The sequence below is a fragment of the Anabrus simplex genome, chromosome 6 (assembly GCF_040414725.1).
Source record: "Anabrus simplex isolate iqAnaSimp1 chromosome 6, ASM4041472v1, whole genome shotgun sequence".
Classification (NCBI taxonomy): domain Eukaryota; kingdom Metazoa; phylum Arthropoda; class Insecta; order Orthoptera; family Tettigoniidae; genus Anabrus; species Anabrus simplex.
In genome coordinates, this window is record NC_090270.1 from 248,523,439 (window position 1) to 248,539,349 (window position 15,911).

At 37.8% G+C, this 15,911-nt stretch overlaps 2 protein-coding genes across 3 annotated transcripts in view; one reads left to right on the plus strand and one right to left on the minus strand.

Moving 5' to 3' along the window:
- Positions 1 to 15,911, minus strand: part of raptor (regulatory associated protein of MTOR complex 1) — a 312,753-nt gene that overhangs the window by 171,293 nt on the left and 125,549 nt on the right. The window lies entirely within an intron of this gene.
- LOC137501227 (uncharacterized) lies at positions 1,086 to 2,245 on the plus strand. The gene is made up of 4 exons (XM_068228110.1): positions 1,086 to 1,233; positions 1,323 to 1,417; positions 1,519 to 1,708; positions 1,800 to 2,245. Exons 1-4 carry the CDS (start codon positions 1,099 to 1,101, stop codon positions 1,998 to 2,000), a joined length of 621 nt encoding a protein of 206 aa, XP_068084211.1. The 5' UTR covers positions 1,086 to 1,098; the 3' UTR covers positions 2,001 to 2,245.

Sequence of the window (15,911 nt, forward strand, 5' to 3'; positions counted from 1 at the left end):
AAGAGTAGCGTTACAAAAATTTTGTCGGGTTTGGGCTGGGAAGACTTGGGTGAAAGGAGACAAGTTGCTGGACTAAGTGGTATATTCCGAGCTGTCGGTGGATAGGTGGTGTGGAATGACATTGGTAGACGAATACGTTTCAGTGGTATTTTAAAAGTAGGTAAGATCACAGTACAGTGCTAAAGTTGATGAAAAGTGGGGCAAATATTTGTTTTTTTTTTAAGAAGGGAGTTAGGGATTGGAATAATTTACCAAGGGAGATGTTCAATAAATTTCCAAATTCTTTGCAATTATTGAAGAAAATACTAGGCCTATCCCTGAAACTACATCTTCTGTCCTAAGTGCAGATCAGTGGTGACTGATTGATTGAAATTGACTGGCACTAGGTCGGAAGTGGCATTATAACTTACCGCTCATTGAGCTCTGTACGTGGTTTTTGATTTTGACTTCTCCACTGTTATTAAAAAGACTTGCAGGTATTCACTTTAGGCCAATGATTAACCTTAGAGAGGTATTTCAATCAAAACTTACTCAGTGTATTTTCATATAATATTACTGGATATTTGTATCAGTAAATTACTTGTATTGTAGGCCTATTTATTATGTTTATTCTGCATTCGACAATCTCCACCTGAATCAGTGCTTGATACCTGACTGTTGAACACCTTCCAAGCTTCTTATTTCTTACTGCCTGATATAGGTTCAGTGTTCGCAGCAATTACATTTGTTCTAAGGTATTGAAATGGGTGTTTATACTTATATCTTTTATGCAAGTGATCGTGGACTTCTAATCCAGATATAGGCCTACTAATGGAGATACATTCATGAGAGATGTTACGATAAAGTAGTGTAAGTAGTAATTAATTGACTTCATCATCAGGTGACTTTGCTACACAGTAGTTGGTTTTACTTAAAATCAGACAGCTTTTTGTATCATTCAACAGAAATCACATTTTTTATTAATAGGCCTATACTTTTTTTAGAACAAATAACTTCATACTAAAACTTAAAATTCTTACAGGTGCTGATTTGATATTTGCTACAAACTTGAAGAGAAATCAGGATTACCATGGTGCTATGAACAGCGAGAAATTTCAGATGTGGGTGAAGACGCAATTAATCGTAGGATTAAGAAATATAGGACCCTGTGTTATTGTAATGGATAATGCACCATATCACTGTAAGCTTGTTGAGCATCAACCAACAACGAAATGGAGGAAGGATCAATTAGTGGTAATTATACTTAATTGAATATTTCCTTCTACTGAATGATGTTTAATGATGTTACAGAAATTAATTTTTATTTTTCCTTTAATTTACAGTCATGGTTAAGGCAGAATGGAGTTTCTCCACCAGAAAATGCCACAAAAGATGAGCTGCAAAGGTTGTGTAATATGAATCGAAGTCACTTAAAGAGGTACAGAAGCACGTAAACATAAGTTTAGATAATGTTGTTTACACTCGTGTATTTGACTTTCATGTATGCATAACAATATTTCTCTGTTTCTTTAAAACCAGGTACATTGTTGACGAGATGCTGCACAGTGAAGGCCATACTGTCTTACGACTTCCTCCATACCACTCATTTTTCAATGCCATCGAATTTGTATGGTCTGTGGCAAAACAGTATTATAACAAAACAGTGGCTTCAAGACCTGGTCACGGATTGGACAGAGCTACAGCTGTGTGGAAAGAATCTCTTGATCAGGTAGGCCAAGTGGAAATGTTATTTATTGGATATATGCAAGTGGAGTTTATAATATACTTGTCAGGTTGTGATACTTCAATATATCCTATAGGCGACAGCAGAGATGTGGAGAAATGAAGTAAAACACACTGAGAAGAAGATTGTCGAGTTCTACAATAATGAGGTGAGAGGTCTTCCTGAAGTGGAGGAACTAGTCATTCATCATGGAAGCAGTGAATCGGAGGAGGAAGATGAAGATGAAGAAGAAGAAGAAGAAAGAAGAGAAGCCGAGGAGTTAGCTGTACCATTGTAAGAGCCATTCCATGAGATTAAGAATGTTATAACTTTGCTGGGAAATAATACATTTCTGATTGCCCCGTCCTTTCTGATATAACGAAGTTACATTTCAAAATTGTGGGAATTGTGTATCTACAAGTTACAGGGCGGTATAGATGTGCAGGTGGGGATCAGTGTCCAATCGGAGTGGAATTATCTAGAACTGCTGTGGCGCAATGTGATGAGGAGCGGGCTAGGGGGGGAGAGAGAGAGGGAGACAGCACTCTGTCACCAATACACGATGTAAACATTGTACTCCTGTTAAAATACTGACATAACTTAAATTTTATACACTATCTAATGGTTTTCCACAGTTCTCTGAAAGTCACAACTCACGTATACTGTATATATATAGAGAGAATTACATATAAAAATACCTGTGTACACAATAAGTAGCCCACATATTAAATATAAATCAATTTGCTTTATGTCGCACCAACACAGATAGGTCTTATGGCGACAAAGAGGATAGAAGAGATAGGAAAGGGCTAGAAGTGGGAAGGAAGCGGCCGTGGTCTTAATTAAGGTACAGCACAAGCATGTGTCTGGTGTGAAAATGGGAAACCACCGAAAACCATTTTAACGGCTGCCGACGGTAGGATTTGAACCCACCATTCCCCGAATGCAAGCTCATAGCTACGCGACCCTAAACGCACGGCCAGCTAACTCGGTCATCTTTGAAAATGTCTTTTTCTATCAGCAGAGGCTTTTTTAAAATCGTCATATTTTGTATAGGCTACAGGAGATGTACAGTAGCCCACTGGTTTTCTGATTAAACATCATTTATTTAATCTATTGCATCAGTCTACTTACATACTCACTGTCCACGTACATCGGTAACCTCGTGATTCGATTATTGAAGTATTGTGCAATGATGCGACATACAAACTAAGAGAATACCGAGTGGTTCTTCCAAATATAAAACAGACAATTTCGAGTGGTCATGAGCATGACTCATAGTCATAGGGTAGGCTAAATAATAATGTTATTGGCTTTATGTCCCACTATCAACTTTTAGGTTTTTTTTGAGACGTCGAGGTGCTGGAATTTAGTCCTGCAGGAGCTCTTTTATGTGTCAGTAAATCTACTGACATGAGGCTGAGCACCTTCAAATACCACCGCACTGAGCTCGGCCCTGCCAAGTTGGGTTCAGAAGGCCAGCGCCTCGACCGTTTGAGCCACTCAGCCAGGTGTGGAGGCTAGAGAGCTGAGTTTAAGTAATTGTCGAACGTCAACTACTTATAAAGATACTGATTGATTAAACTAATACAGTAATTAGAATAACCTAATTGACTACCTACTTACAACCTAGGTACTTTGGAATTGTGTTCTATCTTTTTAACACTGCAAATAAATCCATGTATTGTTTAAAACTCCCTGTAAGAAGAGGACAGTGGATGCGAATAGGTATTATTTTCAAATGAGCTGAGCTCGAGAGTCCATTATAGCATACGATTTTTTCAGTGTACCATGACTCTGTATGTATTGCTTCAGAGGAAGTTCGGCTCCCCGCCAATGTCCAGTGTACCGATAATGAACCATGTGTGTGTTGTGTCTCACTGATCCATGACTGCGTACGATTCTTTCAGTGTGCCATGATTCACTGTGGCTCACTGCAGCGAAAGCTCGACTCCCCGCCAGTGTCCAGTGTGCCTATAAGGAGCCGTGTGTGTCGTGTGGCTCACTGAGCCGTGATTGTGCATGATTTGTGTGCCATGAGCTTGCCGTTCCTGTGAATCGATTCACTCGGACACTGAATGAATCGATACACTGCTTCGAATCAAGCACTCAGTAGCCTACACTAGTAGAGGTACATAGTACATTACCATTAAGATAGATAGCATTGCAAAGTAATTTGTCTTTACCATAATAACAATAATAATAATAATAATAATAATAATAATCGTATGGCCTCAGCTACCATGTGCAGACATTTCAAGTTGACGCCATCTGGCTGTCTGCTCGTCAATTTTGACGTTCCGTTATACTCTAGGCCCACTAGATGGCAGACCGAGTAAACCGAAACTCTCTTGGGCGTCTGTGGCTGAGATTTAATGAATTTTGTCGGGTAAACACCAAATGCGTCACCAGAGATCTTTTACATGCCGACATCGTACGACATGAAGTGTCGAATGGACTTTTTTCTGCCCTTCAAAAATCCGACTACCTCTGCCGGGTTTGAACCCGCTATATTGGGATTCGGAGGCCGTCACTCTACCACTGATCCACAGAGGCAGCTGTCTTTACCATGAAATACATCGTCGTCGTACATGACTGAATTACTATCAATATATCTTAGAGAAACTGTAATGTACATGAAACCGAAATTGAGTTAATTTCCACGATACATTCTTCCTATATAAAGGAGACCATGTAGCTTATCCACCTTCATTTCAGCCACATAAATATTCAGCAAAAATAGCAAAATCACATTAAAGGACAAATACAATTTTTTAAGTAGAAATAGTCTGGAACATAGATTAGTGAGGTTGGACATCCTGCGCGTCATCATTCAGGAGTCGCTGTTGAACATACTGTACTTGTCAAAACTAGTAAGTTTCTATTTTACACAATAATAGTGAAATGTTGATGAAGACGACATACACCCAGCCCCCGTGCCAGAGAAATTAACCAACGGTGGTTCAAATTCCCCACCCTGTCGAGAATCAAACCCACACCCTGTGACCAAAGGCCAGCACGCTAACCAGTTAGCCATGGGGCCAGACAATAATAGTGAAAAAGCATGTTCACTGCAGCTATTGTTGACAGGATATTTCTTCTCTTTAAAGAACAATGAGTACCACGAATTAATATCCTGTTTTGTTGATTCCTGTAAACTTTGTATGTACGGTTTTGGTTCGCCAGTTCCTAGCGTATCTACTGAATGAAAACTTTGTAGACCAATGGATTCAGTTTTATGTTTATTGCCTTCAGTCGTCACGACAGTTTTTTCAATGACAACAGTCGCTCAATTACAAATCCTGTCAAACCTAACCTAACCCTGCGACAATCAGTGGTTTTCGATGGATCACTACCTAACCGGTCATTATAATTTGTTTTCGGTGGATCACAACCAAACCTGTCCCTATCAGTGGTTTTCGGAAGAATACAGTGGTTTTGTCACAAGTCAATACAGACTCTTGAATCAATGTGTGAAAATGGGAAAGTGTAGAAAACCCTCTTCAGGAATGCCAATCTCTAAGTCCATAGTCTTTTCAGCGTTGTCACACAGCTGAAATTCACTTTAGAAGTAATTGTAAAAAGTCGTATATAGGCTCTACAGATACATAGTACATTACCAATTCCATCTCGATTGCTATGATACGCACACTGCATAGCGGTTTTGCTCTATAGATAAATCATATTATAGTGAAAAAAAATTTGTTTAAAAAAAAAAATCTGTCTGGCATGAAGGTCCAGAAGGAAAATACTTTCATCGAATTCTTATTTATGTGCTCACCACCCTAGTAGGTTTAAATAAACCTTATAAATACGTTGTAAGACCCATTCTCGAATATGGATCTGCATGTTGGTTTAATAAATTCCCTAGAGAAAGTTCAAAGAAGAGCGATGCGTTTCGTAACTGGGAATAGAAGGAATACCATTAATTGGGAAAGTCTTGAATCTAGAAGAACTAGAGCTCGCCTGTGTGGTCTTTATAAGAGCTATACGGGAAGGGCTGCTTGGAGTTGTATTAGGAATAGGTTATAACCTCCCTCATTGTATCACTATTTGCAGCGATAGCCAGGAAGCGTTAAAAGCACTATGTGCAGTTAAAACAACATCAAAAATGGTATGGGAATGCCAAAGGATGTTAGATCAGCTGTGTGAATTTAGCTCAGTTACCCTATTACGGGTCCCTGGGCACACAGGTATCAGTGGAAATGAAGAAGCTGACAAACTAGCGAAACAAGGCTCAAAAGGTCCTTTTATAGGACCAGAGCCCTTCCTGGGAGTGTCACTCCGAAGCGTGAAACTGGTAATATCCCAGTGGACAAACCAGTCTCACTTAAGACATTTGGAAGAGGTTAACTATAGCAAGGCAGGCATGTGAACTTATCAAAGGGCCTAGCCAAAGTTATAAAAAGGTCCTGATAAATTTGAATAGGACCAGAATGCGAATGGTAGTTGGACTGTTGACAGGCCACAATACCTTACAGAGACACCTACACATCATGAAAATCAGTCAGGATCCGATGTGTAGAAGATGCGGTAGGGAGGAGGAGACCTCCGCGCATGTGTTATGTCAGTGTGAGGCTCTTGCAAGCACTAGACATCGATACCTTGGCTCACATTTCGTGAGCCTGGAAGACATCAGGAATGCCAACATCCGGGCACTGGTATCCTTTATAGGAGCACTAGGTCTGGACTAGGCAAACCCGTTTAAGGGACACAAAGGGTCTTCACAGACCTACGTGTGGAGCCCTGCGAAGGCAGGGTTCACCCATTCTTTATCTATCTATCTATCTAACCTCCCTCATACTTATCGAGAAATTATCATAAGCATAAAATTAGGGCCAGAAACCAGCATACGGATGTATTGGAAATAATTAAATTGTGTATGAAACTGTACATGATGCTGGATTTAGAATGACTAGTAGTATTTCTTGTAATATTTTTTTCCATGGAATTCCTTTTTGTACTTGAGTTGTTGTAGTTGTTGGGTAGTATGATTTAACTTTATTATCACTTGTAGTGTTAAGCTAGTAGTAAGTTCAATCTATAGTATTGTAATTTGTAGTGTTAAGTACTGGAAATACTTAAGTTGTGTGTGAATATGTATATAATGACACTGGATTTAGAAAGTTTAATTAGTAGTATTTCTTGCTTGTTGTAATGTTGTTGTTGTTGTTGTTGTTGTAGGGTAATTACGGTTTAACTTCACTTTATTATCACTTATAATGTTAAGCTAGTAGTAAGGTCAACCTATAATATTGTAAGCCAAATTGTTAAGCACTGTAAATACTTAAGTTGTGTGTGAATTTGTATATGATGTTGCTCGATTTAGAATATTAAACTAGCAGTAATTCTTGTTATATTTTCCTTCCATATATCTGCTTCTTGTACTCTTGTTGTTTGTTTGTTTGTTTGTTTCTTTGTTGTAGTTGGGTAATTATGTTAACTTTATTATCACATTACTGTAAGTGACCGTTGCCACCGGGGTATTTCCCATTTGCAATTTATTAATAATAATAATAATAATAATGAGTGACAGAGGTTTAACGTAATTTGGAAGGAATGTTTTGCGTATGATAAATGAGTACCAGTTAACTATTGGGGGCAAAGGCGGTCATGCGTTGAGCTAACCACTCCACCCCACCCCACCAAGTGCCAACGTCATGGATAGTGGAAGCCTTCACCTTCCCCCTTTCCAATGGCTTTCATGGTTTGTACGGAGATGACTTTGCTTTTTGCTTTTTAAATATTAGTATTCATGTTTATTTTGTTTATTCATACCCCTGCTTTGTAATTCAGTGACCATGGAATGGCTCTAAATGTTGTAAATTATATTTATATTTACTTGTATTTATTTCCTTTTTCCTTATTGCACACGTTTGTTGTTGTTATTGTTATTACTACTACATATCGCTTAACATGTAAATAAACTAATATTTAATGCAGTAAATAATGCTTATCTCTTCGGATTCATTTCTTCGTTGCGTATTCGTTTTGCTATGACAACATGACTTCTTTATGATATAAATAAATATAAAATAAAAGTATTTCTTCCCAAACATATTTGTTATACGTGCACCAATCAGAGAACCAACTAGGGAAGTACCTCTTACTAAGGTGCATAATGTTTTTGCATACATGTATAATTGAAGAATTGAAGATCCATATACAGGTAAGTGGGTCGCCCATGTGGTAGGCCTATTACGCGTCATAGGAAACTGAGTGAACTGGCTGTGCAGTTTGATCACATTGCTGTTAGCTTGGTTTGAGGAGATGGTGATGTATTCGAACCCCACAGTTGGCAGGTCTGAAGTTTTTTTTTTGCCCGTCATTTTCATTTCAGGCTAGTGCTGTGTCTGTACGCTTATTTACATCTTAAATCCTAGCCCTCTTTCCTATCCAATTCTTGCATCACAACCTGTCTTCATGTGATTTAAGCCAATATATATGTAAAAATCTGGTAATGTTGTAAGCTTGAGATACACCAACTTGTAAGCTGAAAATATGTTTAAAATGCCAAATGCCGAAAACCGTAAAAGTTCTTAGTGGGATGTAAAGCTGTTAGCATTATTATTAAAAGGAAGGACATATGTCTTATGTGGTAAGTCCTTGAACTTGCAGAAACCGCAATGAATTATTCAATCTATATTCCCTCCCCCCTTTCTTTAAGAATGCAGTTATAGTAATGCATACATCAGAATCAGAATAAAGGCAGGAAATGTTTAACATTATTTTAAGCGAGTGAAGGAGAGAATGTATGACTAGCTCATGTTGGCGGATTCGAGTTCGGCGGTATTTGAAAGTGCTCAAATACTCCAGCCTCATGTCTAGATCTACTGGTACATAAAGAACTCTTGCGGGACGAAATACTGGCACCTCGGTGTATGTGAAAACGATAGAAGTAGATAGTAGAACTAATATTCAATTGTGCAGTGAGCTTGAAGCTGACCTAATTTCCGTTCACGTAGCTTGGCACATTAGTATTCCTATATGTTTCCTGATAACCGTGAAGATATAACCAGCCTGCAGGCTGAAAATATGCCCAATCTCTCTCCTTAGGCTACGGGTTACCGGTATTGAAGAGAGAAGGAAATGTTCGCGCAAAAGAAAGGGAAGTCATTGGACTTTCGAAAATCACACTGCAAAGACTTATTAAACAAATTGCATCGTTTAACACGCCCCTATTTTCAAGAATATGGTTATAGTACGCCTACTGCATATCAAAATAAAGACAGATATATGTAACATTAATTTGAGTGAGAAAGGGTGTTTATTTCCTAAATTTCTCATTGAGCGTGGAAACCGACTTAATTATGAATATCTTGATTTATTTCATCTTAACTTTTATCATTTACTAGGGTAGGGAAACATTTATTATCGGTGTTTACATTGAGGTTAGTTTGTTTGGTTATGTCTGGTGATTTTAATATGTAACCAGGCAGGTTGGCAGCAGTGATCAGCCATTACAAAATAGAGAAAAGAAGAGCATCGGGCGGCGATATTTACTTTCTGGGGTATTTCGTTACGTGGCTATTACTATATATGGGAGAAAGGGGACCTCTCAAAGGCAAGGCTTGAAAAAACGGTCAGCAAAAAGATGTCAAATGTGGCAAGATCTTGCGTCGTACAGAAAAAAGGTCTGTCAAGAACGGAGAAAAACATATCGGTGAACGGTTGAAACTGAGAGCAGAAACATACTAATTGTTATTATAAGAGAACATGTACACACCCCATCTCATCCTCAATGGCCGTCCTTGCTGTTATTTGTTTTTACATGTGGGCATCCTGAATCTGGTTAGATACCTGGTGAGTACAACAGAACCTCGATAATTCAAAATCGGTTAATTCAAAATCTCGCCTAATTCGAAGAAGCTCCCATTGCCGGAAACATGAGGTACGGTTTTGTATGTTATTTAAATTGTTTAATTCGAAATATGGATAATTCGTAATTCAAAGAACAATGTCGGTCCCATTACCAAAATTCAGACTTTTAATTCAAAACTGCCTATACATTTTACAAAAATAGTACTTTACAGAGTAATTTAAATTCAAAAATTTCTCCGCGTCATGAACGAACACGTCTTCCAGAACGTGCAGGGGTAACTTTCCGCACTTTCACTCACTTTGATGTGTCTACAGTGCGCTTCATACATGCTAAGTTCGAGTGAAATCGTAATTCTTTTGTATTCAGTGTTTTAAGGAACACCACAATATCACGAGGCAGGCAGTGTGCGGAGAAACATAATCCGCAAACAATGACGATGCCGACAGTTAGCGAAAAAGTGTGGCCCATATAATCAATTCGTACGCACCGAAGAATATTGTCACTGCCGATGAAACTGCATTTTAAAAATTTGTTTAATGGCGACTTATGGTTATAAAGGAGAGAAGTGCCAGACAGGAAATTGTACAAGGGTAGGGGTCACTGTACTGTGAGAGACTTCCTTCCCTCATCATATGAAAGTTCGATAAGAGACAATGTTTTAAGGGCATTGGACAGAGAGCCAGCATAATTTGTCCTCATCTTTGAATTTTTTTCTTTCGTTACTTGAGGTTATGTTTGCCAGTGTTTTATCCAAGTGCATTATTTGAATAATGTAAATGCACCTTGTTGGATACATTTCGTAAACAGTGTTCTCCATGCCATTTGAATGGTTTAAACTGAGAGTCAAGGTGTTTGCATGCATTAATGGGTCTTAGAATACTTTGTGACGCAGCAAGAGTTGGCATTTCAAAATTATGAGACAAGGCGACCAAGGACAAGTGCCATGGCGGGAAATCGTACAAGGATAGTCACTGTACTGTGTTGTAATGCAAACGGATGCGAGAGACTTTCTCCCCTCGTCATAGGAAAGTTCGATAAGGCATGATGTTTGAAGGGCATTGGGTACTTCTGTACAAGAACAAGGCATCTAAAATGCATACAGTACAGTAATCCAATGAATAAAGCACTTGCACAGGGGAGGCATTTAGATTTCTCCTTGTCTTTGAATAATTTTTTTTCTTTCTTTTTAAATTTCATTGCGTGAGGTTAAGTTTGCCTCTGGGTTATCCAAGTACATTATTTGAATACTGTAAATGCACCTTGTTAAATGCATACATTTTGGAAATAGTTTTTTTCTTAATTGTCCATGGCATTTGAAAGGTTTAAACTGTGAATCAAGATTAATTGCATGCAGTAACAGGTCTTAGAATACTTCGTGACACCATGAGGGTTGACATTTCTGAATTACGATATGGCAATTAATTCGAAATCATGTAATTCGAAGTCCGATGTTTATGTCCCAACGACTTTGAATTAACGAGGTTTTACTGTAGTGACTGGCTGGGTTCCATTGTGTAACAAAGGAGGGGAGGGGGAAGTTCTAGTAGGAGGGAATACCGTCATCTGATAGGAGAATGGAGGTTTCTTTTTCACCAATACACTTACTTTATTCGTTCCAAGAATTCTAAGAAGTTGGGGAATTATTTTCAACAACAGATTTTTGAACTCTACGGTGTCATTTAGATTATTATTATTATTATTATTCGTATTCTTCTTCTTCTTCTTCTTCTTCTTCTTCTTCTTCTTCTTCTTATTATTATTATTATTATTATTATTATTATTATTATTATTATTATTATTATTATTATTATTATTATTATCATCATCATCATCATCATCATCGTGTCCTTGATCCAAGAAGATATACAAGTTTTCTGTTGTATTCATTAAACTCCCTTTGGTTACGTTCTTTAGAATACTCAAATCCTGCTTGATGGTATTGAAACCATGCCTGCTACCACCCATGTACATTCAGTACACCAAATTATTGTAAGATACACTCACCAACAGAACTGCAACTCACTCATTAAAAAATCTTTGAATTTATTCCGCACTTCAAAAGCTTCATCTGGAGCTGCGTTGTTTCTCCTCAACAAGGTAGCTCTTGAAAGCACGTGTTCATAATGTACGTGTTCAGCCCCTCTATGTCTATAATCAAATTATGTAAATTACAAACAGCCTTAACTATCAGTTCTGCTGTTCTGAATTTTCGACTACACCTGAGAGCTGCCAGCAGCACGCGCACGGGACTGCTGCAGGGTAAAAGCTCCATGGCGAGCAGCCTGGTTATAGCTAGCAGCGAGGGGCTAGGGCGAGGGTCCATGTGCCAGCAGCGAAGCTGCAGCATTACAGCTTAGCCTACTCTGATTCTCTGAGATCTATTTTCTAGAAATATAGCAACCTATTCAGTCACTCTTTTGTCTAGTCCAACCGCACTCATTTTTGCCAGTAGTCCCCCATGGTCCACCCTATCAAATGCCTTAGACAGGTCAATCACGATACAGTCCATTTGACCTCCTGAATCCAAGATATCTGCTATATCTTGCTGGAATTCTACAAGTTGAGTTTCATTGGAATAACCTTTCCTAAACTAGAACTGCCTTCTATCAAACCAGTTTTCAAGTACGAATAGAGAAGAATTTCACATTTGTAAATGAAATTGACAAGGATGTACATTCAAAATCAATAAATTTGACCATTTTTGGCCTTCGATGGGTCAATATTGACTACGCTAATGAAAAATACCATGGTATTTAGATAAGCATTATTAAGGAAACTTTTTAGAGAGAGATGTTTTTAGTGTAAATTAGTATTCCTGTAGTATTTTTGATAAGGATGTATATTATCTCCATTATTGTTTAATATCTACTCCAAATAGAATATCAACATGTCAAGCCAATAACTGATACTTCCGTATTTGTCATTTCAGCACATAAGCTTTGTCTCACGTTAAATACGAGAAAGACAAGAAGACGAGAAGACAAGGAGTCCATCAATAAGAAAACATTTGCAATTTTACAATGTCATAGGAATGAAATAGGGCAACCTCAAGTTCATCTATATATATATATATATATATATATATATATATATATATATATATATAAGAGTTTTGTCTGTACATTGCTCAGAATTTGAAAAGAATGGTATTTCTGTATCGGTCATGCCCATAGTAACAAGGAAATGCACTTTTTACTTTTCCGTAATGTATGTCTGTCTGTCTGTCTGTCTGTGTCTGTCTGTCTGTCTGTCTGTCTGTCTGTCTGTCTGTCTGTACATGCATCACGAGAAAACGGCTGAATAGAATTTGATGAAAATCGGTATCTGAAGTCGGGGGATGAGCCACTACAATCTAGGCTGTAAATCCTTTTACTCACGCTGAATGAAGTGATAGTTTAAGGGAAGGCCTAAAATTGAATTCTCAAATACTTATATTATTAGTGGTTCTATCGATAAATACTACATAACTGAAGTTATAGAGAATTGAATTTCCGATAATTTATGTCATACATTGTTCCCGTACTGGCTTTAATAACACACACACATTCATGAATTTGTTTTTTTGTTGCCAAATCCATATCAACGCCGAGCCACGAGAAAATGGCTTAACAGAATTTAATGAAAGTCAGTATATAGAGTCGGGGAATAAGAAACTACAGTCTAGGTTATAAACAATTTTATCTGCCCTGTATGAAACTGTAGCTTAGGAGAAGGCGCCTAAAATTTAATTTTTAAATACCTATGTTATTGGTCCTATCGAAAAGTACTACATAACAAAAGTTATAGAAAATACAATTTCCGACCATTTATGTTTGATTCAATTTTACCCTACCGACTATGATAAGAGTAAGATGTACAATATTATAGGGAAGGATCCACCTTTCAATACTCCTTCCCTATAATATTGTACATCTTATTTTCTCTATTCAATACGGAACTATCATGAAGTTTTTAACTTTATATGATAAGAGTGGTATTTCAGAGTTGGAAGTAAACTAAATGTGAAGGCCTACAATACTGAAAGCGCATAACATTGATCAACAATAACATTACATTGACCATTGTTTGTGGTGATGTTCTTTGTCTCTTATGCTGCCGCTCAACTCCGATAGATGGGATTACTGCTGCGTACCGAGCATAACAGCCTGACTGAATATTGGCAGGAAATAGCTGGGGAGTTAGAAAACTTTCTTCTTTAGCATGTCATTCCTCTGAACTCGCTGGTTCATCATAGTATTCCAGCTATTCGATCCCTACTCCGACGTGTTCTTTTGAATGAGCAGGTTCACTTAGTAGTAGTAGTAGTAGTAGTAGTAGTATGACCTGGTCTAGAATTACAATTTAGGCATATTCCAAATTATTGCACCACAATTCACTAAATAACTCAAAATTCAACCCTGAAAAGAGCCAATTCTTAAAAAGAGCTTCTTCCTCCTCACTTTTATTAAATTCTACATTCATTTTATTCAAAATTAGTAGTGATGAAGGGGTTTCTCCTCTGGCTTGGAGGAAAAAATTGCCTCCAAGTCAGATAGATTATTCCACCACCAGTGTAGTAAAGTGAGATTTTCCGACTCATCGGGTACTCCTAGGAAACAGATTAGTAAAAGGGCATAGTTTTTGCCCTGGGACTCTCCACTATTCGAACCCCCCCTCCGTAAAAAGACTAAGAGTTTCCACGGATCACGGCTGTCTGTGGCCTGGTCATTCCAGCTCTGGAACTTTGGACTGTTAGATCGGCAGCGTAGTACTGTTCGTTAAAAGTGAGAAAATGTGTGGTTTTTCATTTGATCGAGTATTTCATGTGAAATCCTTGCTTTTACTCGCGCCATTCCTACTACCGTCATTGTAGTGACCTATGTTCATTTCAGCTGGGAAAACCACTATGACAGTCTTTCCGAGAATCTATAAAGGTAGGTGGAGATTGAGTGTCTGCCATTATAATGAAACACTCCAACCTGATTGTGACTGATGGTAGGCAAGCGGGCCTACCATTACAATGAAAATTCTGTAACGCAGTCTTCATATGAGAAAAGACGTTTGGTGATTTCTCCATTGCTTTTCCAGTGTAACATTAAGAGCTATGCAATTTAATACAATCTTGCTCACAAAGTGTACGCTACCTAACTTACAATTCTGTATACAATGTAGAATTCCGTAGCGAAGCACGGGTACATCAGCTAGTTAAAGCAATAAAATAGTGTATATTAAAAATATTTTAACTTGAAAACAGAAGATATCACAACTGACGCTTCACAATTCACAGTAACTTATGCGAAAATGCATTTAGTAATAAGACATATCACGAGTGTTTTGTATAATGTAGCACCACATTTTAACGTATATTTTTTCACAACACATCATCTATTTTAGGTAGTACAGTAGAAGCCCGCTATAGCGAGTACGGCATATAACGAGAACTCCATTATAACGATATCTTTTATCTGTCCCTTCAAAATTCCTATATTAAACTGTGTATTATCCTTTGGTTACAGCGAGAGCCCTATCAATGACGCATCCATTATTACGAGCAATTATGCGCGCTCAATTTTTTCCGTTGCCGATATTTATGCACCCAGTCATTATACTGCATGCGATCGATCATCTTCGGTTGGTATCGTTTTCTCGCTATGCCCACTAGCGAGCTCTCTCGTCGATATTTGAAGGCAATGTCGGAATCAATTAGTAATACCCGTCGACTGCTCTTCCGCAAGGAATATGAAAATGAAAGAGGAGAACATGTTTTCGTAATAAATGCATAAATAACGTGTCCGATAATCGTTAACTCATTAAAAATGAATGCTGAATAAACGATCGCTTAATTTTACTGCTAAATGCAATTAAGTAAGAATGAGATACGCCTACACCTCAAGATATGGCAGAGTGCGCCATTGATTACGACATTAGTTTATATTTTCTCGCGTCCATTAAATTACGGAAAGGCTATTATCATGTAAATTTATAGCAAGAAGGTTATAATTTCTCTACTGGCGTTTGAAGTATGTTTTCATCATACATATAGTACAGTTAAGTTAGGATAGGTGACGCTATTTGAATAATAAAACTGAAATGTTTGCCACAAAATGCGATTGATCATCTTCGGTACGCTATAGTTTTCGCGCTATGAGCATTTGCGAGTTCTCTCGTCAACATTCGAAGGCAATGTTGCAGTTGATTAGTAATACCCGTCGACTGCTGTTCCGAAAATTCAAAATGAAAGAGGGTAACACGTTTTTGTAATAAATGCGTAAATAACGTGGCCTATAGCAGTTGTGAACTCGTTAAAAATAAAGGCTGAAGAAAACAATCTCTTAATTTTAATGGTATACCGTGTATTGAAATTAAGTAAGAATGTGATACACCACAATATATGGCAGGGTAGACTGT

Coding starts and splice junctions, on each gene's coding strand:
- LOC137501227 (XM_068228110.1), top strand. CDS start 1,099: ATGTGGGTGAAGACGCAATTAATCGTAGGATTAAGAAATATAGGACCC. Junction 1,234..1,322: donor GGAGGAAGGATCAATTAGTG/GTAATTATACTT, acceptor TTTAATTTACAG/TCATGGTTAAGGCAGAATGG. Junction 1,709..1,799: donor GGAAAGAATCTCTTGATCAG/GTAGGCCAAGTG, acceptor TATATCCTATAG/GCGACAGCAGAGATGTGGAG.